Source organism: Phytophthora ramorum (assembly GCF_020800215.1).
Source record: "Phytophthora ramorum isolate Pr-102 chromosome Unknown Phyram_PR-102_s0015, whole genome shotgun sequence".
Taxonomy (NCBI): Eukaryota; Oomycota; class Peronosporomycetes; order Peronosporales; family Peronosporaceae; genus Phytophthora; species Phytophthora ramorum.
In genome coordinates, this window is record NW_027150661.1 from 1,245,672 (window position 1) to 1,267,579 (window position 21,908).

General features: G+C 53.2%; 4 protein-coding genes across 4 annotated transcripts; 2 read left to right on the forward strand and 2 right to left on the reverse strand.

Annotated features, from left to right (window-relative positions):
* Nucleotides 1-2,815: 2,815 nt before the first annotated feature.
* On the forward strand, nucleotides 2,816-4,003 carry KRP23_12679 (RxLR effector protein PSR2; the record flags this gene model as incomplete). Its single annotated transcript, XM_067895977.1, has 1 exon — nucleotides 2,816-4,003. The coding sequence occupies one exon, from the start codon at nucleotides 2,816-2,818 to the stop codon at nucleotides 4,001-4,003; it is 1,188 nt and encodes a 395-aa protein (XP_067739587.1).
* A 1,955-nt stretch (nucleotides 4,004-5,958) lies between these two features.
* Nucleotides 5,959-12,702, reverse strand: KRP23_12680 (Callose synthase 7; the record flags this gene model as incomplete). The annotated part of the gene is made up of 1 exon (XM_067883317.1): nucleotides 5,959-12,702. One exon carries the CDS (start codon nucleotides 12,700-12,702, stop codon nucleotides 5,959-5,961), a length of 6,744 nt encoding a protein of 2,247 aa, XP_067739588.1.
* Nucleotides 12,703-15,331: 2,629 nt separating this feature from the next.
* On the reverse strand, nucleotides 15,332-16,279 carry KRP23_12681 (RxLR effector protein PSR2; the record flags this gene model as incomplete). Its single annotated transcript, XM_067895978.1, has 1 exon — nucleotides 15,332-16,279. The coding sequence occupies one exon, from the start codon at nucleotides 16,277-16,279 to the stop codon at nucleotides 15,332-15,334; it is 948 nt and encodes a 315-aa protein (XP_067739589.1).
* A 1,441-nt stretch (nucleotides 16,280-17,720) lies between these two features.
* KRP23_12682 (uncharacterized protein) lies at nucleotides 17,721-21,749 on the forward strand (the record flags this gene model as incomplete). The annotated part of the gene is made up of 1 exon (XM_067883318.1): nucleotides 17,721-21,749. The coding sequence occupies one exon, from the start codon at nucleotides 17,721-17,723 to the stop codon at nucleotides 21,747-21,749; it is 4,029 nt and encodes a 1,342-aa protein (XP_067739590.1).
* Between the last annotated feature and the right edge of the window lie 159 nt (nucleotides 21,750-21,908).

A 21,908-nucleotide genomic window follows, 5' to 3' on the forward strand; every position in this document is an offset into this window, starting at 1 on the left:
CTCTTAGTGTTGATAAACGTGAGTAGTAGGCGAAATGCAAAATGAGAGACTTCGCGAAGAGCTGGAAAATCGTTTGGCCGACCGTATGTGGTGCAGGATGGGTGAAATGTCGCCGTGTGCTCGATACAGTCTCCTACTTTATAACTACTCTTTAGACTGGCTAGAAGGTATCAGTATAGCATCGATAGATATCTATACCCACGACCGCATCATCTTGCGATTTGTCACCGTGAACAGTGACTCCCCACAATCAACACTGCTCGTTCGTGCACGAGAGTCTTGCGAGTGTAGGCGTACATATGGCTTGGGAGTCGATGTGAGAGGTAGGAAAGAAATCCGAAAGTGAGCTCCATTGAGTTAGGCGTCCTTGTCCTGCTTGCTCTCTCTTATACAGGTAGTTCTGAAGCGCGGTAGGGTCACGTAGATGAAAAGTTTTCGGTCGTGTATAATAAATATTTAAATAAAAACCCCAGTCGGGGGGACAGATTAGGTTAGGTTTGGAATGCTGTTGTGCATTACAAAAACAAGCAAGTCAAATGGCTACGAATGCAACTGAGGACAAGATATTGTAAATCTAACGTAATGCAACCAATGATATGGCCACTCAAGATCCACTCCACAACACCCGCCAACACTCCAGCTCAAACTTCGTCCTGTAGAGTTCCCACGAACCATCAGTGCTGATTATGGGGAGCCCCTGTTGACGGCGACAAAATCCCAAGATGAGGTGTCAAGTGCGGGTCACCAAACGGGTCAAGAACTGGTGACCAGTACTTGCCTCAGGTGCCGTCACCTTCCGTATGTTCGTGGACCAGCTTCGGACCCTTGCCACGTTAATGGCTCTTTCATTCTCAAATCTGCTGACCAGCACCCAAGTCGAACGATGCGCTACTGTTTGTTTATAGCGGTAGCTATATCCTCTGTGCTCCCAAGTCTCCATGTTAGTGCAGCCGTACAATATTCAGAAACAAGCCTCGGCAATTTTTCCAGTTCTCATAAATTCTCAGCTCTAAGAAAGGAAAACGAAGGCGACGAGAGAACGGGACTCTCCGTTTCCGCTATTGAGAAGGCCAAAACGTTGTTCTCCTCGTCGACAATCACCACCACAAAGCTCCAGAAATGGCTCAACAACGGCAAAAACGCAGATACCGTTTTCTCGCGCATGAAGCTTACCCAGGCTGGGGGTTATCTGTTTTATGACCCGCAGTTCGCCGTGTGGGTCAAGTACGTGGATGATTTGAGTGCCAAGCACCCGGCCAAAGCGACGTCGGCGATCTCGACGCTGACGACTCAATACGGCGACAAAGCACTGTATAAGTTGCTTGAATCCGGGAAGAGCGTCCCAGGACAAGGACACCTCGTGAAGAGGCTACAAACCGAGCAGATGCAGCATTGGGCTACCGTTGGGAAATCCCCCGACGACGTCTTTCGTCTGTTCAGTCTCCAAAAGGCAGGAAATTCCCTTCTGACAAACCCGAAGTTTATCTCATGGGCTACGTACGTGAACGACGTCAACGCACTGAACCCAACGAAAGCAAAACCGATGATCTCAACGTTGAGGAATCACTACGATGATGATATACTGTTCAAGATGCTTGATGCCGCCAAGAATTCGGACGCAACAAAGAGCATCGCCACTAAGTTAGAGGCCCAGCAGCTTCAGGGATGGCTGAGGAATGGGAAATCGCCGGACAATGCGTTCGTACAGATGAGGCTGGGCAGTGTGGCGGATGATTTGATGGCGAGACCGCTTTTCAGCACTTGGGTCAAGTACACGGATGAGTTCAATGCACAGTACCCCGCGGAGAAAACTACTCTGTTTCATGTTTTGACGAAGAGGGTCGAGGATGAAGATCTGGCAAGGATTATTGCTGTCGGAAAGACATTTGACAGTGCGAAGGCAATCGCAACAAAGTTGGAGACCCAACAGATGCAGGTATGGCTGGCCAGTGGTAAATCATCGGACAGGGTGTTCACGTTGCTGAAACTTAACAAAGCAGAGAAGAACTTCTTCGGTAATCGGCTGTATAAGACGTGGAGCTCGTACATGAACCTCTTCAACAAAGAAAACCCGGGGAAGGAAACGAACTTGTTCAAGACTTTGGCAGCCCACTACAGAGACAAGCCATTGATCAAAATCCTCGAAGAGGCGAAGAAATCCCCGCATCTTAAAAGCACTGCCAGCAAATTGCAGACGGAGAAGATCCAGAGTTATCTCGCCAGCAAGCAATCTCCCGGTGAAGTCTTCACGCTGCTCGGACTCGGCGACGCATGGGATAATGTTGTTGGCAACCCGCTGTTCAAGACTTGGCTCGACTACGTGAAGAAGTTCGACCGAGAGAGCCCAGGGAAGAAAACCGATTGGTACTTTACACTCCATAGGGCCTACGGTGATGATGGAGTCGAGGCGATGGTTCACAAGGGGCTGCAAAATCCAAGCACCACGCAAATCGCCAAAAGGGTGCAGGCGAGACTGCTGAAGTCAATGCGTGTCATGCCGAATCACCCGGCCTAGACAAGGAATCTCCGGGCTTTAAAATCCCCCAGGGATCTCGGGCTTCGACGCCCCCGGCGACACAGGAGTCTATAGCTAGCAATGACGAACGAAATAGATGGCCTTCTTCCCCCCCAGTTGTCGATGGACACGCCAGCTCGAACCATCAGTGGTGATGATGGGGACCGATGATGACGGGGCCGATATGACTTTTGTGCCTGCAGGGGCACGAGTAGTTTTGTGCTACGTGTAGTATGCACGCTCTCTCATTTCGCATTTCGCCTGATACACCACCTCAAGAACGTTTGCAAACACTAGGATATGCGTTTCTACTTCACGATTGTACTTCTCATTGGAGCGTTCTTCGCAAATGCTGGTGCTGATTCAGCGGCGATGAACGCGAAGGCAACGACTACCAACTACGCGGAGATGGCTCGTTCACTCACTGTGAACCAGTACAAAAGACTGCTCAGAGCCGACGATACAGTACATGAAGACGTGGAGGAGAGAGGAATCACAAGTGCTCTGAAGTCGCTTCCTGGAGTGGACAAGGCTAAGAAGTTGCTACTCAAGCAACAACTCGCTGCGTATCTGAAGAAAGAAAAGAGCGCCGACGACGTTTTCTCGAAGCTGAACCTCGCCAAGACAGGAGACAAACTCTTCGAGAGCCCGAAATTCCTCGCTTGGGTCAAGTACGTGGACGATTTCAACATGAAGCAGAAGGACCCGGACAAGGCGATGTCGATGATTCCGACTTTGACGAAACAGTTCGGCGATGCTAGTCTAGCAAAAATGCTTGCAGTCGCGGCGCGATCTCCAAGCACCAAGCGACTCGCAGAGAGTTTGCAAGCTCAGCAGCTGAAGAGTTGGAAAGAGGCCGGACTATCTGTTGACGATGTTTTCAGGAGATTGAGCCTCAACACCGGACTAGATGACATCCTGACGAACCCGCTGTTTTTCACGTTCAATAAGTATCTGGTCGATTTCAACACGTGGAACCCCGGAAAGTCGACGACTATGGTCGAGACGTTGGCCAGAAGTTACGGCGATATACCAGTGGCGAAGATGCTGGAAGCAGCAACGAAAGTTGACGACACCAAGGCTATGGCGACGCGACTGCAGGGTCAACAGAGGGACGTCTGGAAGGATATGGGCCTGAACGTCGACGACGTATATAGCCAGGTGCTGCGCCTTGACCGCACGACTGGCAACCTCTTCGAGAACCCGAATTTCGCCGTGTGGACCAAGTTTGTCGATGATTTCAGCGGTGGGCAGACGAGTTCATTTGAGGCGCTGTGGAAGATTCTTGGAGAGAAAACGTTGGTGCAGAAGCTCGTTGCGTCGAGACAAACGAGAAGAAACAGCACTGTTCGAGAGTTGCAGGACGATCTGATCCGGAAATGGCTGTCCTTGAAGACACCCCCAGCAGAGGTGTCCAAACTTCTGGGGACTTCGTTTGAGGGAACCACTTTGGCAAGTCGGTACAAATGGAACTTCTCGAACCAGTAGCTGAATCGTGGCGGTTAGTACGTCTGTAGTTGGTGGACTTTACTCACGTGGTCGAGATCAAAGTGCAATCTGGTTTAGCACTTGAGTAGTACATATCATACTTCGCGGTTTTCAACATGTGCATGTAGAAGTATACTTCACCCTAAGCAGCCAATGCACCTGTCCTGAATGGACGAACTTTGAAGTGAACTGGGCTGAAAACGACAGGATGTCGATGATATTGATGCTAGCAGTGTGAAAGCAGCGTTCGATTTGCCACTATCCGTGTCGACACCAAATTCGGCGTGATAATGTTTTCCCCCAGCAGAGACCAGCCTTTTCGCCATAGATTCCTCACAGTAACTCCTTGTCACTTTCAAACATACCCGTAATTGCGTCGTGGGCTCGCAAGGCGCAGATACAGGTTGTACTACCGTTGCACCATTGGAATACTCTAAGGTCAGGTTTTGCTTTACCTTAATGAGTCATGTGGATGACGGTTGGTCATTGCAACACAACCAAATGAAAGGACTATCCTACCGTAGAATAGTAGGATTCCTACGAATGCCACTGACCGTTCCTCTGGTTGTAAAACTAACGTTAGCTATACCCGTTGTGACTCACAACGCAAGAAGTTTATCTGTTCCACTCGTGAACTTTCCTCGCAGGGAACTGGCCCACGAGCCAACTCTCCAGCACGAACTTCCTCCTGTAGAGTTCCCACGAACCATCAGTGCTGATTATGGGAAGCCCCTGTTGACGGCGACAAAATCCCAAGATGAGGTGTCAAGTGCGGGTCACCAGACGGGTCCCAGCAAAAGACTCGGCTTCAAACTATTTTTTCCGAAGACGCTGATAGTAACAATTCTAACGCTCCACGCAAGCAGTTATAACTGAAACTCATTCATCTGACCGAGTTGTGCATGTTTCTTTTGCGCGAGCAGAATGCAACATCTTATAAATTCGGGTACGCGCACGTGCATCATACGTCGTAGTATTCAATGACAAACAGTATATTGAAGTAGCGCTTGTTGATTATAAGGGCTACAAGAGAACTAGTTGTGTGGGTATACGCATTGTAGTACACGCACCAGATGTTCGCGTTCGGGTTGCTGGCCGTGGTTGCCAAATCCGGCATCAGTTCGTTTTTGAAGAGATAATCCGGAGATTTTCAAATAGGAATGACCCCAGCGCTAAGCAACTATGCTTAATTAAAGAGGTATGGTGCGGAAGGTCTGTTCAAGTTTCCCGCTTCGGGACAAAATACCAAGAGATGAAAATAGTGGACGAGATGATAGAGGGCTGGTTGGAATTCTTCAAGTGTTTTCAAGGTGCTCAGCCTCGACAAGATTTATCACGCTTCTGAGCACCTGATTTACGTACAGGAACCAGTTCAACGAGAAACTACCCTCAAAAGAAACAAAACTGATCGAGACGTTCTTGAAGGGCTACCGTCTTCATTTTCTACCATCAAAGCGGGTACTTGTGGATTTATCAAAATCTGAGCTGATAATGCTTCAAGATCTTGTGAGGCTGCCGAAGGGGGCCAAAAGTGGCGAACAGGGAGAGTAACGAGGACGGCGAGGACAACAGACTGCAATCTTCGTCTTTTAGATTGATTGTAGAGCTCAAACAATCAGGAATTGCAATCTCGACAATCTATTGCAACCTCAACAATGACAATACCGTTATAGGTATATATTTCCACAGCTCTTCTATCACAGCCTCACGAAAGCCCTGCTCCGCTGGGGCCCCCGACGTCTGCGTCTGTAGATTTTATCTACTTCCAATCTGCAGTTTGTTGCTCACGTTGAGCCAGCCCCCGATACGCAGTGGTCAAGGAAGGTGGCGCTGTGAAACTTCACGAAAGTCTGTATTTAGGCAAAAATGTATGTACAAAACAAACGAGCTGCTGCCACGACAGTGTGGGAAGCTTGAAGACATACGCCCTACGAGCTTGGAATGTGCTTGTCCCTTTATGCGCGTGCGTGCGTGAGCGGCGGCGCAGCGTGCGCGGGTGTTTCGTACATTTGGTAGCCGGCACCGGGCGTCGCGTTGCCGCGCTGGCCGCCAGCGTTGGATTTGGACCGCACGCGGCTGAGGTTCCGCTGGCGCGCACCTGGCGTACGAGAAGCGCGAGTCGCGCGATCGGCCCGCATACGAGCAGCACGCTCGCGGTCACGCTCGCCTTCAGCCTTGGTCGAGATGACGCCGTTCTTCTTGGTACCAGCACCCAGCAGCAGGACGAGTACAACGACGCAGAGACCGGCGATCGCGTACAGGTACAAGTACTCGTTCGCCATCATCGAGTCGTGCGTGTGCATGTACACGTATCCCAGGTTGGGCAAGTAGAACATCGCGAACAGGAACGTTGTCGACGAGGCGCGACCTCGCGTCGTGAACATGCCGACGCACGCCGTCCAAGGGGGCGAGCTCGTACCCAGACCCATGAAGAAGTACATGAGCATGACAACCAGGCTGACGTACAGGCCCGAGCCCTCCGGGTTGCCGAGGAGATCCGACGACTCGTTGAAGCCAAGCAAGCCCGCGCAGCCTGCCACGGGGATCAGCGTTGCGAACAGGATCGACTTGTGGTCCAGCTTGTCGATGAAGAAGAAGGAAATGACCGCGCCGGAGATCTGCAGCGCCATGCCGTTCACGAACAACTGGTCCTGGTCGGTGTACTCGCTGGCACCCTTGTAGCTGATGAAGGCGTTCAAGAAGCCCGTCGTGAGCGCCGAAACCAGCATGAGGAACAGGCCGATCAGGAACTTGAACGGCCCCGAGCCACCTTCGTCAGCGGTCTCTTCCTCGCGCATGATCTTGAGCTCGTCGTGCACGTCAGGCTTACGACGCAGAATGACCAGGCAGGCCTCGCACGCGTCCCAGCCCTTGCGGTCCAGCACCCAGTACGGACTCTCGGGGAACACGTTCACCACCGGAGTGACCAACGCAATGACGATGCAGGCAGCGAACGTCTGCCAGATCCATCCCAACTGGTTCACAGTCGCGAAAATGCCACCAAGCAGACTACCGGCAATGAAGCCGATGCCCAGCAGCAAGATAGCCTTGCCACGCATCTCCTTGGTCGAGATCTCGTAGATGTAGATGGCCAGTGACGGCAGCAGGATACCGCAAGACGCGCCGAGCAGACCAATGCCAGGCATGAGCAGAGTTGAACGAAGGTCGTCGTTGGCACTGACAGCCACCATACCGAGCGTGCTGAACAGACCACCGGCAACGATGGACAAGCGGCGGCCGAGGAAGTAGTTCAAGAAGCCAGCAATAATCGTGCCGACAACGCAGGCGCCGTACAGCATGAAGGTGGTCGTGCCGTCGCCAACATTGCCACTGAGCACGCCGTCGTACGTCACCACATAACTCGCAAAACTTGCCGACTGCTCCAGCGTCGAGAGCAGGTTGAACAGCCAGCCAACACCAATACCACCCAGAATGCCCATGAAGGCGGCCAGCGAGAACGCGTACTGCGACGATGCCGACATGACCTTCGAGAAGCCTTCGTTGTACATCATACGCGTCTGAATAACGTTCAAGAACGGGATGCAGGACAAGATCACCAGCGGGATGATCATACCCGTGCAGAAGATAAAGTCGAACAGGAACTGCAGCTGCTGGAACATCGGGATGCTGGCGATCGAGGAGCCTGGGAAGCTCCACATGCGGAAGCACTCGTTGATGCCGTACAAGGCAGCCACGTAGGCGAAGAACAACGAAATTGCGTACGTGAAGCTCCAGTCCAAGACAATCTTAGTGGCCAAGAAGTACGCCGTGACCCAGATGGTCATAGTACCTAAGTAAATCATCGCGCGAGTTACAGGGCTCATGGAGCGCATGCCCACACCGATGCCATGGAAAACACCCAGCAGAACGACAGTCGCAACGGCAGCACCGAATGAGTAGGCGACATACATCACGTCAGACGTCTCGAGTGTAGCCACGTAGAACATCAGCAGGAAGTGCCGGCACTCTCGGAGGATGACGGTGACACGAGAAATCATGTTCGAGGCGTGCAGCTGCTCCAGGTCGCCCTTCCACCAGCCTACCCAGCCACCCTTGTTTGCCGGATCGTCGTCCTGGAAGTCTTCGGGAGCGAACATCCACATACACCACTGCTGGATATCCACCTTCGTTTTCCTGTAGTCAAGACCATCACTGTTGAACAGGAAGGGACCGACAACCCACAGAATGGAAATGAACCACACCGAGAACGTCTGCACACCGTAAGCCTGGGAAGTATCACAGTAGTCGGACGCGAAGGTGTTGTCGTTGGCCGAGGCATCCGTCTGACAGATGTAGAAGTTACCAAACGTCAAGTACACGAGACACAAGCCAATAAGCTCCCAAGCTTTTCGGTAATGTGAGCTTGCGTACGCCTTGTACAGCAACACCAGTGTTTCACGAGAGATCTTGAAACCACGACCCGTGGCCTGGTACTTGGCACCACCGTGGACGATGTTGTTGTCGAAGTAGTGCATCGTCGTACCGACTTGGAACACGAAGAACGCAGGGCCGAGCGTGATGATCATGTCGATGAAGCGCGTCATACCACGGACCAGACCACCTTCACCGAAGTACACGCACATCAGCGGAAGCATCAAGAAGGTACCGGCTTGGATGTAGAACTGAGTGTTCAACACAGCCTTCAGGTCCGTGAACACACGTTCGTCGAAGTTGTTGGCAATGTTCTCGGTAATCACGGAAGTTGTGTTCATGTCGTATACAATCTGCTGCTGCACACCAGCCAGAGCCAGGTACACCTTGCAGTACATGTACACGAAGGTCGTCACAATCGTCATCCACGTTGCGAAGTAGAAACCCGTGTGCGAGTAGTACATCGAGTTCAGACGGAAGAAATCCATGAACTGGCCCATACGGTGAGCCTCGCGCGCCAGCGCAGTTTCACCGGCACCGTTAGCCAGCTTACCCTCGAACATCGAAATCTGAGAGAGCGCCACATCACGACCCTTGCCACACTGCATGAACTCCACGTGGGTCACCACACCACCTCGAAGCGTGGCATTGAATCCGGCAAACACATCCTCGGACAAGTTGATACCCTTACTAGCCTTGGACACGCCACCACGAGGCATGGCGATAATCTTGTCGAAAATATCAGGGTGACCGTAGTGCATACGGACGTACAGCGGGTCGGCCAGCACACGCTGCGACAGCGTCACGAACACCAGCTCCTGCCACGACTTGAATTTCGACAGCGACGAAGCGTTACCCGTGAAAATGTGCTCACGCATACCAATAATCGACACAGGTTTCTTCGAAGGGTGCAGGTCAGCGGTCACCAGAAGCTGCGGCATCTTCAGACACTCCTCAAAGTAATGCTGCTGGTTCATATCAATTGTCTGCAGGTACTCGCCACGTGTGAACGGAAGTGCATTGTTCTGGTTCTCGGGCTTACCCTCACCAAGAATCGGATCGCCGGGCAGCTCGTAACGGTACACCTCAGCAATTTCGTTGCCCTCGCTCTTGATCAACACACTGTCGAACTGCTTGCCTCCGTCAGACGCAATGGTGTCGACGTACGCCACACGCAGGTTCGGGTACGTCTTCAGAAGATAGTCAATGTCATCGGCCTGAGGTTTGTTGTCAGCACGGTGTTTACCGTACACTTGACAGGCACAGATGTACGAGAATTTCAGGCGCACCATGTCCTCCAGTTGAGCCTGCTTCTGCTCGGCCGTCTTGCCGGGGCTCGAGCCAATCTCCAGCCAGTGCAGAATCTTGATGGCATCTTCGTACAGCATCATACCCTGGACGGTACGCGCCAGCGTCTGACCACGGTACGAAGCCCAGAGACGAATCTCCAGCGGGTAGTTTGCCTGCGCTTCTTCAGCCGAGCCCACATCAATACGCTCCAAGAAGTTCTCCCACTCCTCCGGGTGAATCGTAATAAGGTACTTGAGAATCGTAATGTTCTTGCCCTTCTCTTCGACCTTCTTGAAGACTGGGTGGTTCACTAGCGGATCGTTCAGCTCCGACAGCGAGATCAGCACACTTTCACTGTAGTAAGGGGTCACGACAGAGAACGAATGCATCTCCTTCACCGAAGTCAGCTGCGGGATGTCCATCAGAAGCGACTTCATGAAGAAACCAAGACGACGCTGAGCCTCAGGGACGCGCGGCATCGCATCAGCCTTCTCAAGTGACATCAGCAGGTACGCGCGGGTAGCAGCACCCATGGCCGTGTCGTTGTGGAACAGGTTCACCAGACCACGGGCAGCAAACACGTAGCCGTTCGCGCTCGAGCAGAACTTGGAGTTGCTGAACTTGGCAGCAAGTTCAGGGCGGTTGGCTAGAATGCGGATGGCGTTGAGCAAGTTCTCCATCTTCGTCACGAAGTTACGCACGACACCCATTGTGTGCACCCTGGATGTCGTCAAGTGCGAGGACTGAGCATCCGGGTCAGGCAGATCCATCACGGCCTCCAAGAACTCCATGGACACAGTGCGCAGTTGCACAAGGCTCTTGGCATCGAACGTGCTCATGAAGCTACCGTTGGCAGCAATCGCCTCCATTTGGCGAAGCGCGTCGAGGATGTCCGCATCGTCGCTGCCGAGCAAAGCCTCCATCACGTACATGCTGGCCGTGAAGAAGCTGCGCACCGCAGACAGGCAATCCTTCTGCACCATGTACACCTGAAGCTGCGAGTCACCCTTGCCCTCCTTAGCCAACTTGACTGTGTAGTCGAGGGCCTCCACCAGTTTTCCAGCAGACAGGAATACAGGCTCGAACACATCGCCGGAGCTCTGAATGTCGTACTGCAGGATGGCAGCTTCCTTATCGTCCACCAGGTCTCCCTCGCGGAACGAGTTCACGATCTCGTTCCACACGACCACGAAGCGCAGCATCATCTGCGACTGGTACGCGGCAGCAGAGCCATCGGCGGCAGCATCGTTCGAGCGAGCGAGGTTGGTCACCACCTTCTGGTCGAAAAGCTGAGGCGCGACGCGGAAGGCCTTCGTGATCTCCTTGATGCCGTGAATTTCACCTGTCTTCATGATAAGGCCCTGGATACCACCGAGAGTAGCCTGGAAGATCGTGAAGTAGATCTGGGTATCGTAGTTGAAGATGAACACCACCGGCATCCACAGCGCCAGGATCACGCCGAAGTTGTGGAACGACACAACGTTGCTACCGTACTCGAGATCCATCTCGTAGATGGCAAGCGACGGCAAGACCAGCGGACGCACCAGGATGAAGTACGAGACGAACGCCTTGAGCGCCCACAGAATCACCCAGAACGTGATATACTTGATCTGGTAGCTGAGCGGAGGCGCCATGTTGCGTCCCACGAAGCACGACTCACCTTCACGGATGAACTTGGCCGCGAACGTCTTGGTGACCATCGACGGGGCAAAAGCCTGGACAGTCATGATCAAGGCGCCAGGCATAATGTAGGCAATTGACGCTGGAGCAGCCTTGTCCAACAGCTCAGTGTTCTTGCTCGTGATGAGTGGAGTGTAAATCATCAACCCGAAGATGCCAGCGAACGCTCCGTTCCAGAGCATACGAACAACCAGTGCACTTCCGTAGTTGAACGACCGTGACGACGTAGCGGAAGCCTCGCTGGCTGTGAGCAAATGCCATCCGTGACACGCCTCTAAGACGGTCTTGCAGAACCCCATGGTGGAGAGCGCGCACACAATCCCCACGTACGTGAGCTTGACGTCCTGCTGCTGGTAGGGCTCCACCACCTCGCCCATGGAGCCAAACTGGGCAAACCACTGCTGGCCGCCACTGGGCGAGATGGCCGAGATGAAGCCAATAGCCATGAGCACCATCATGAACATCATGTTGAACTGGAAAATGCGGTAGTAGTTGAGCACGAGCGTGAAAATACTACGGTGCTCGTAGTACGTCTTGGTGTGCTTCTTGGTCAGTTCCTCGCCAATGTGGGTGATATCCACATTCAAACAGTACTTTTTCCAAAAGTACTCGTTGATGTCGTCGTAGTTGCGCACCTGCGTATGCTCCAAGTTCTTGCCCAAGCTGTTCTTCCGCTGCATGTTGCTGGCCTCCTTCCAAATAGGACGCACCACCTGTCTGAGGTACCATCCTTCGGGTACTTTTTGCTGTCCGAGGAAGTCCTGGTTGAGCATATTGACCGCCTGGTGGTACAGGTAGCAGAGAGACTCGGGCATGTGCCGCAGATTGGCAGCCTCCCCCCATAGCAGAAGGAAGAGCATAATGTCCATATGCAGCGGGTTCTTGAGGTCTCCTTGGGCCTGTCCCGTGTACGTGACGCTCCCCGCGCCGATGAACTGGCACCACTCGGTGTAGTTGCTCATGAGCTTCTTGTGCAGCGTCACGACGTGGTGGCCCGGCGGGTCCTGCGGCTTGGAGCGCGCCTTGGCGTTGGCCAGTAGCAGCAGCACGTGCTCGCGCTGGTTGTCTACCGAGCCCGACTGGAAGCCGAACTTGTTGTACAGCACCTCGCAGCAGAAGTCCACCGACACTTCGTCCGCGAAGTCGCCCTCGAGGCCGCCGCCGCGCAGCTGGTTGCCCCCGTGCGTCGTGGGCGGCAGCACGTCCATCATGCTGAGCCGGTCGCCGAACGTGCCGCGCCCGTCCCCGTTCAGGTGCGACCGGTTGGCCGACGTGTTGCGCTTGCGGTCCGCGTCGAGCTGGAAGTAGTTGGAGCCGGCGCGGCGGCGGTCCATCTTGCCACCGGGCGTCATGGCCATCCCTGCGTGCGGAGTGATGGTCGATTCCGCACTAAACGCAGCACAATGCGGAACGCGACGGCCCGTTTGGTTGTGAGGGAGGGAGGGGGGACGACACTTTGGAGTGCCGACTCGTTTCTGACTCGCTGGCGTGGGCCAATCGGATGGCACAGCCCAGAAACGGCGGTAGCCCTATCCCCAGAGCCAGCTCCCGCTTAAGTTTAGCAGGGACGTTAGTCGATGGCTGATTGCCGAAGCCCAAGCGGGGCCGACACCTCGACCATGCGTTATAAGCAGTTCTGAGGTTGTGGACTTGAGGTATGGAGTCGACGCCACGCGCATGTCGGCCGGCGGATTGGCGGTGCTCGTTGTTACGTATGCCGCGTCTCGTGCGTTGATACAACAGGCTGTTGTCAACAGCACCGCCCTGCGACAGACCCACGGCGATCGGACGCGCGCAAATCCTTTGGTGCCGCCTGGCGTGCCCGCGATGCGAACGAAAGTTGCCTTTGTTGAAATGAACGGGAGATCTGAGGTCATTTTATACGCAGCATCCGCTTTCTGTACTGGCGATCTTACGACGGTGGTCTCGCGCCATGATGGACTTGCTTGGCTTCGCTCGCGGCATCGGCCTCACACTGGAAAGGCCAAAGGCTCCAGTTCCACCAACGTAGAAGACCGGCGGCGGCGGATATGAGTCGAGCTGGTGGCTAAAGTACAGTAGATCCGATCTTGGCCAAAGCCTCCTGCCACCCGAACGGACACCTTGGTGTCAGTGCTGGTGGTGACCAAGTTGCCAGCGCTCTCTCTCACTCTATTCCTCGCTGTGATCCATCTGCTCAATGGGGATCTCTTCTGCCGCCATCGAAACGAGCGTTATCGCTCGCCAGTACTTGCTGGCTTCTGCATCTGAGCAGTCAATTTTGAACGGCGAGAATGGGACGCTGACCCTGCACCACTAGACTGTAGTTATTCATGTATAGAAGACCTTTGCCCGGGGCACGTTCACAATGCAATGGACTGCTATCGCTAAACACGTTGAGTATGCTTTCTCAATGGTACGATGCCGTATCGCGCTTGTTTGTTTGTTCCGCTGGTGCGATCGCTCTAATCTGGTGGGAAGGCTGTCGCACTGAGCAGCGGAGTCCAGTTAACACCTTAGGCGCTCCGACACAATGAAAGCCGGCAGTGCAAGTGGCGCTTCCCAACACTTGGAAAGCACCACATTTAATTTCGTTTTAAAATAATTCAGTGACATCGTTGGGATGCTAAATCGTCCTTCGCTGTGGCTGCTGCGGTTTGGAAGAAGATGCCAGACAACTGATCACATGTACAGATACAAAGCCGTGTCTGAAATGCTGGACTGGTTAGACCAACCTACCAGTTTTGGAGTACGATGGCTTTCATCAGCGACTCGCAAATATATGTTTCTTGTTCTTCTTTTCTGTGTGCATGCTTCAAATTTGGGGGGGGGGGGGGGGGGGTCATCTATTTTGTTAGTCATTGCTAGCTATAGACTCCTGTATCGCTTGGGGCGGCGAAGTCCGAGATCCCTGAGGGCTTTTTAAGTCCGGAAATTCTTTGTCTAGGCCGGGTAATTCGGCATGGCACGCATGGAAGCAAGAGGGCCACCAAGTCCTCTCGAAGTGGTGGAGAACAGGTGCACAGGAGGGCTCACCCGGCCCCAAGCGCTGTCGGTGTAAGATCTTGGACACGAAGAGGACACCAGGCCCTCCGTGCGTTGGCGTTGAGCTGAGCGCGAGGGGTCACCTTGTCCGTCGCGCCTTGGTAGTGAGTCTTGAGCACTAGAGGGTTTACCGGGTCCTCTGTGCCTTGGCAGGGATATCTTGAGCGCGAAGGGTCCACCAGGTCTGTCGCGCCTTGTTGATGATCTTGAAAACGCGCAGGGGTCACCACTCCACACGCCCAGGCTGATTCTTGTGTGGCAAACGCCAGGCAGATAGCCGACATCGTGCCCGTCGCACAGAGATCACCTCCTCTCTCCATCTCGGCACCACGCGGGGGAGTTCGCGCCGAGAAGAAAGATCCGGATCCGAAGGCGCCGAAGATGATCCCTGAGCCACTTGTGCACTTTGGCGCTAATTGCGAACTGCGCATGCTTCAAATTCTAGCCGTTTTCAGTCGTCATGTGGATCTGACCGAAATCTAACAGTCGTTCTCGCTCACCAACGTCGGGATCATCACGTTTGTTTCTTGTGGAGGGCATTCCAGCTCGTAGAAATCGTTATGGCGTGAGATTATCGGCGAATACAGGAGTACTTTTGCTTGTTCCTTCAACCCTTTACTGCTGCAAGAATCTCCAGCTTCCGTTCATCGTATCCGGATAATGGTTATACACTGACCATTTGATTATAATACATGTACATGCAATTCGGTTTGTAGGGTTGGCTTGTACACTCTCCTTCCCCAATGCGCGCTCGTGCGTAGCTCGTAAGGAAATAAACAGCAAGCGAGTACCACGTTTTCCATCGCTCGCAGTTTACTCATTTAAGTAGCCCACATCGTTTCTTCTCTTTGCAGACCAGTCGTCCTACTTGAGTATAAGAGTGCGATTTTTAAGGAGCCTGCTTTACCAGTCTCCGAACATTACAAAAGTAAAGACGTCGCTCAACCACGCTGAATGGGGGATCTAATCTACTTTCTTCTTGAAGAAGGCCTGGTAGCGCTTTAGCATCGGCGCGTAAGGCCGATTGTTGTCGTTCAGATTGAGCACATTCTTCGTGACTTGACCTGGCTTCAGTCCTTCCTTAGCCCATTTCATGAAGAGTGCCGTCTCCAATTTCTTCGCCATGGTCTCGGAACCATACATATACTTGGAAACATAAAGCAGCTTTGCTACACCTTTATCTCCACCGTAGGCGGTCGAAAATGTCTGCAGCATAGTCGTTTTCTTTTCAGGGTTCAGTCGATTGAACTCGGACATGTAGTTCAGCCATGCTGTCAAGCGCCGGGTCCCAAGAGGGTTGGCATTTGCGTCGTCAAGCAGCAGGATTTTGAAAACGTCGTCTGTAGACTTGTCATTTTTCAGCCAGCCCGCGACCTGTTCAGCCTGCAACTTCGTGGCCAGGCTCGTCGTAGCTTCAGATTGTTTCGCCTTGACGAACATCCTAGCCACGGCTGCCTCTCCCCCATAATGAGCCGAGAGCACGTCAACCATCGACACTTGGTTGTTGGGGTTCTTCTTGTTGTACATCGAAATATACTTGGCCAAAACGTTCATCTTTGGGTTCGTCAGCACGTCATTTATCGTGTCGTCGATCTTCAGGAGTTTGAAAACCTGAGGCGCAGACTTTCTCGTAGTTAGCCACAATTTTAGCTTGGCGCTCTCCTTGAACGCTGCCGTCTTCGACTTAATCGCGCCGGCCAGACCGGAGACGCTGACCGCTCGTTCTTCGCCATTTGCATCGTATGCGCTGTCAGCCCTCAGGAACCTCTTGAGGGGGAGCTCGTTTCGGTTAGCCTTGAGCACGCGAGCCACCGTCTGAGATTTTTGTGCGGTCATTTTCGAGATTGTTGACGCGGAGGCGAAATTGACGCACGCGACGAGGGCCAAAGCCACGATCCAGTGCAGACGCATGGTGGTTTGGATTTGGGTGTGAACTGAGCGTTGCGAAGCGAATTGAGGAATGAAATACTGAAAGTACAGTGTAAAGCTTTTGCGGGAGGAATGGCCACCATAAACAGCAAAAGGGTCGCACCATCACGAGACGTCGCACCATATGTATGCTTTCACGGTATCACTGCCACTGATCCACTGGAAGGTGAGAATAATCATTCACATCCATTACAGTACATGTACCGTATTCCCCCTGTTACAATCGTCGCTTTGTCCCAAGCGTAGTCTCAGTTATAGCCAATGAAACATCAGGAATAGTACCAGCGATATGAGCGTCATATCTACCTTTTCATATGGCAAGTAAATCGGTAGCAGTCAGCAACTTCAGCTATAAAAACCATGAACATCGCCGCGAAGTTATATAGAACAAGAATATGCTGTACAGTAGCTAGGAATGGGTTGAGTGAGCTATTTCGTTACAAGTTGAGGTAAGTACGAATATATGAACGCTATCCCGATTACAGATTGACCACTCTCCTGACGGGGGAGTACGGTAATAATAAATATTAAAATACTTCTATTGTGCGTTGTAGTTGTTTAGTGGACTTTTTAGGAGGTAAATATGGCAAGCAGTTCTCGTGAGAGTGTGTTACAAGCGATACAAATAGCTAACTCCATCTGCATGGAGGATGGATCGAATTGAACTCTGCAGTTTCCCCTCACTTGAAAGCTTGTCATGTGCTGCAGGCACATGCATGACTATGACGAATGGCCCTAGTAATGCAGTCGATCGCATTTTCGATTGGCGTGAGATTTAACGATGCCTGGGGCTGACAACTGAATTGTTGCAACCCTGCCGTTATTGCCCTTTCAAAAGCACAAAAATGGCTGTTTTAGCGTAAATATACGCCAGCCCGATTTTATGCACCTTGGTTTATCGTAAATCAACCACATGGCACGTTTGAATCCACCAAGTCCTATCTCGTTTTCCCAAAACGATTGCAAAGCACAATAATACTTCGAAGTATAATAATGCCGGGCGACAACTCGGTCATGCATTCGGACCGAAGCAAGCCCGAATGCCTGTTCTCTACTCGAATCGATCCTGAGTGCGTTCAGCTCACCCTTTCCATGACTTCGCACACCGGTACCTTCGTTCCACACAATACCCACTGGAAGCACAATTTGGACATCAAATCGAGATTAAACTGCAGGTGGGTCTTGCATGCATTTGAGTGAGTAAATGGCCAGGTAACCGGAATCGCCCATTTTGCCTTCCTAAGTAAGATAGAGCAACCTGTCGTCTCAATAAATATTATCATGCCTGCATCGCATAAAGATCTCAAACCCTAATAACATAACCAGCTTGCTAAATACAGGTCAAAAAGTCGTCAAAATGGGCGCTCGTTTTAGGTCCACCCGCTATTTTTTCCACCAATCGCAACCGCCCAATTTCGAAAAAATGGCGCGGAGCTTGAACGGCGCGTCTCTCTGGGCGGCCGTGGGCGGTCTCTCGGACGTGGAGCTGCGCGGCATCCAGCACAGTGTGCGCCAGTTCCACTGCGTCGATTCCGCGCGGCCCCTGGCGTCATGCGAGGCCCGCACCAGCGCCAGAAGCGTCTCCGTCCAGTTGCCGCTCGGGCGCGTGCGCGTGGACGACTTTGTACCCATTTTCCTGGACTTTGTGCACGGGCAGACGCAATTGCACGCAAACGCGCGGGTCTCCGAGGACCATTCCGCACCAGAAATTGGTCCAACGACCAAACCTGAGATCGAAATGGATGCGTTGCAGTCATTCGAGCACGAGTTCCCGCAATTGAAGCCCGTGAAGCGGAGGATCACGACGACCCTGTTGACGACCACATCGGTGGCGCGTCCGGTTCCTGCAACCATCGCGTTCCCTCCTTTGGGTTCGTCAGAGAGCACGCGCCCGCCCGCGTGGGCCAAGAGGTCGCTACTGGAGAAGAGGATGGGCGGGACCAACGTGTGGGGACAGCAGGTGATTAAGGAAGGAGTGATGCAGGTGAGACCCAAGAAGAAAATTCCGGTGTCGCAGGAGAAGACATCGAACCAAGAGACCCATTTACGACAGGAGACCCATATCCAGCAGGAGAAGAGGGAGGCCCCGTCTAATCAGGAAGAGGAGAGTCCCGCCAAGAAGACAATTAATGTGAAGAAGGGAGCTTCGTCGTCGGACTTCAAGGTGAACCGACAAGCGGCGAGGCTGTACGGGTTTTTGATCAGAGAGCGGTTTGTGAGCAGTACGTGCGCCGAGCTGCAGGTGCTCATTAGTCTGCTGTATCGGGCCAATTGCACGGCTTGCAGCAGCAATGAGGAGCAGCCGGGGAGTGATGGTGGTAACAACTGCGAAGCTCCGTCGGAGTTTTGCTGGCGTGACCACTGTCTCGACTTCGCAGAGATCGTGTTTCATGAGATTGAGCCGGTGCTGACACATCTTGGCTCGGACCTGCTCAAGTTAGTCGAGCACAGCCTGCACGACGCCGAGGGCATCTGCTCGTCCATGTTGGAGCGACTTGACCAAGTGTCTCGCCAGCGCGAGGAGCTCCGAGTGGCTGAAAGTGCTCGAGTCGGCTGTCAGCTGCCAGTTGAGATGAAAGCAAGTGCCGTGCGAGACTTCGCACTCCCTTTCAACGAAGAGACCGACTCGCGCCTGCACTACCGGACGCCGGCGGAATCCCTCTTGTACACAAACCGCGAGAAGGTCCGGGACGGCTTTCTCAGCTTACTGCGTCAATTCCAGCAGAAGCAGCACAGTCTCGTCGGCATCGAGAATGCAGGTGTGGCAGCAGCAGCTATTGCGTCTGCGCGGGAGCTGCTAGCTGAGGTCTTTCCTGAGAACAGGTGGTGGTTCGCCAAATTCTTCGTCCAGGAATTACTGCAAGTGGGTTCCAACCCCTTCGGTGAAAGCGATAAGGAACTTGTGCTGAAGATCATGGAGGATAAACTCGTGGTGAAGAACCCGGACCGTTTGCGCAAGCTGCATCGGCGCTTTTCAAACCAAAAGCCTTTGAATAAGTCACCGCAGCCGCAGCTGCGTACCAGTAGTGACAACGCCGGCTCGAACGGCTCAGGCAATAGCAACAACAGGACTGGCGCCAAGGGAAACAACAATTCGCCATGGAAATCCCGGCAGGACACCAGAGTTACCACCAACGAAGACGACGCAACCAAAAAGTTCACGGCAACGCTTGATCGGATGAAGAGTTTTTTTACGGACAACCAGCTCTTCTTCTTTCACTTCCTGCACAGCTGTGATAGCTACGAGTTCTCCGAGCTTGTCAAACACCAGTTAGAGCGGCAATTCTACGCCATTCGAGAAAACACCTCCCCCTCTGCTGATGCTCGGAACAACTTCACAGAACTGGTGTTAAGACTCAAGGTGATGGCAAAATTCCTCGGATATCTGCGCTTCTCGCCGCAATGGGAAGTCACGTCTTCGATTCGCCAGCTCTCTGAGCAAAATGCTGCGTTCAAGGCTGTCGAGCGTGAAGGCATCAGCACACTAGAGGTGGCGCGCGACTCCAGTCTCGACGTTAAGAAGTTGCTGGAGAACAGCATCCTCCAGGCATCCATCTCCAAGTGCATCCCGTGGCTGTGTGACTATCTGACGATGCTTTCGCTGGATAAACTGTCTTCAGGAACGACCTACTTCAAGCAACTTGTGGTGTTGCTGCAGCTCCTGTATCGGTCGCCGCGATTGAACTCCCTGGGCGAGACAGGACTCTACATTGCGATGCAAATCGAGCGCATCTTCCACGTAATGAAGCTGGACGCTGGCTTCATACATAACGGCGACTATCTGTCTGAAGAACTCCTTCCGCCGTCTAACGTGCGTTTGGCGCTCACAAAGGAGGGTGGAGTCTCGTCAGAGGATGGAGAAGGAGAAGACCACCTGCCATTCCTGTACAGCCAAGTGTTTGTCCAGAGCTGCGTGAGCGAGCTGGAAGACTTGCGTGGGTTCATTCAGACTCGTGCGCAGCCATTACCACGCAGGAAACTCTCGACTGGCACCGGACGAATAACTAAAGGCCAGCTGGTCACACCCATCCGCAAACTCCGACCCTTGCAGGTGGTGATCCAGGATGACCAGAACGGTGGTATCTCGTCTTTCACTTCAAAGCATGACAACGATGGGTACTCAGCCACTTCCGGAGTGAAGTCACCGACAACGGCGTTCCCCGGCACTTTATCGCCGCTCCAGGAAGAAAACGACAAGCTTTCCGAGGCGGTTTTCAAGGTGCATCCGAAGCTGAAGGCGGTAGTGGAATTTGTTGTGGGAAACGTGACGACAGACGTGTGTGAGCACGTCATGGCCCAACTTGTAACTCCACGAGCTGATGTGCTGGTCGATCGATGTGCGTCCGAGAGCGGGCTGCTCTCCATTGGACGGACAGCCACACAAGATGAAGACGCTGCAACCGCCGCCCGTGCTTCGTTCCAGATGCTGATCACGTCAAAGACTCGTCAGGAGGTGAGGTCAACTGTTGTCGCAGCACTTCAAGAAGCTCTCCGTCTCGGAGAAGATCGTGTTACTGCGGCCATTCCTCCGTTCATGCCGCCATCCTCACACCCAACGCTGACCAGTTCAATCGTGTTCGTGGCGCTGCAGCGAACTCGCGGAGCTCTGAGAACCTTAGTACCGAGAAGCTCCCAGACTGAGTTTGTGAAGCGACTGGCGTTCAGGAACAAGAGTCTCCTGAAGGAAGCAGGCTGGGGTCCCAAGACAACGGTGAACGCTCTTCGTTCTTCGTCGTTGCTTACGACAGCTGCCACGGCTGCGATTGTAGCACCTGTCACTGGCGCTGCCAACCAAGAAGAGACACAGCTACGCGAAGAAGAGCAGCGGTACCGCTCATTAAAGAGATGCATTGCTACAATGTCGAAGCACGCCGGCAGTGAGTCCAAGATCCCCAGTGTTGCAGAGTGGGAGCTCCAGACGACTGGACTGTTGCAGTGCTTGTCAGAGTTCACGAGCTCTTTCTCCGAGTGCGTCGCTGCTGGTGACTTGAGCTGTACAGCAGCTTCCCCGTTGAAGATGACTGGTCTCGTGCTGTGGGATATCGTCTGGCAAGCTACCACATGCTGCCTGAAGGTTTTGGGATCGTCACTGGATGTGTTTGCTGTGTGCGAATTGCTCTCGATGAAGGAGGGACGCATTGAAACTGTCGAGAAGGTGTTCACTCAGTTCGTGGCCAAGTTTGTGGCGGTGCTCAAAGTGACTGTGCAGTCTATCGGACAAAGCCTGAGCGATGACACTGCAGCGTCTCGGCTGCGGTCCATGCTTGCCTTCGTACTGGCCTACGTGGTGGAACTGCCGTCCGGGCGACTTGCTGCGTGCGCTGACGGTGATGATCTCGCCAGGCGCTTTGCCGTCCCGGCAAGCTCACAAATCGTAGCAGCATTGCGAGATGTCGTGAGCCTCGGAGAGCGGTCACGAGACCCATCTAGACTAGCGCCTTCGCCCTCCTAGGCCGCAACATGACAAACTAGAAGTGCACAATAGAATACATGTAACAATTACCCTATCGAGATCCAGAACTAACAAGCGTGGCTTTCACTACAGTGGACAAACCTACCAAGCCGTCTTACCAGCGCATTAAGCAAACATATCTGTCTCCCACAACATGGA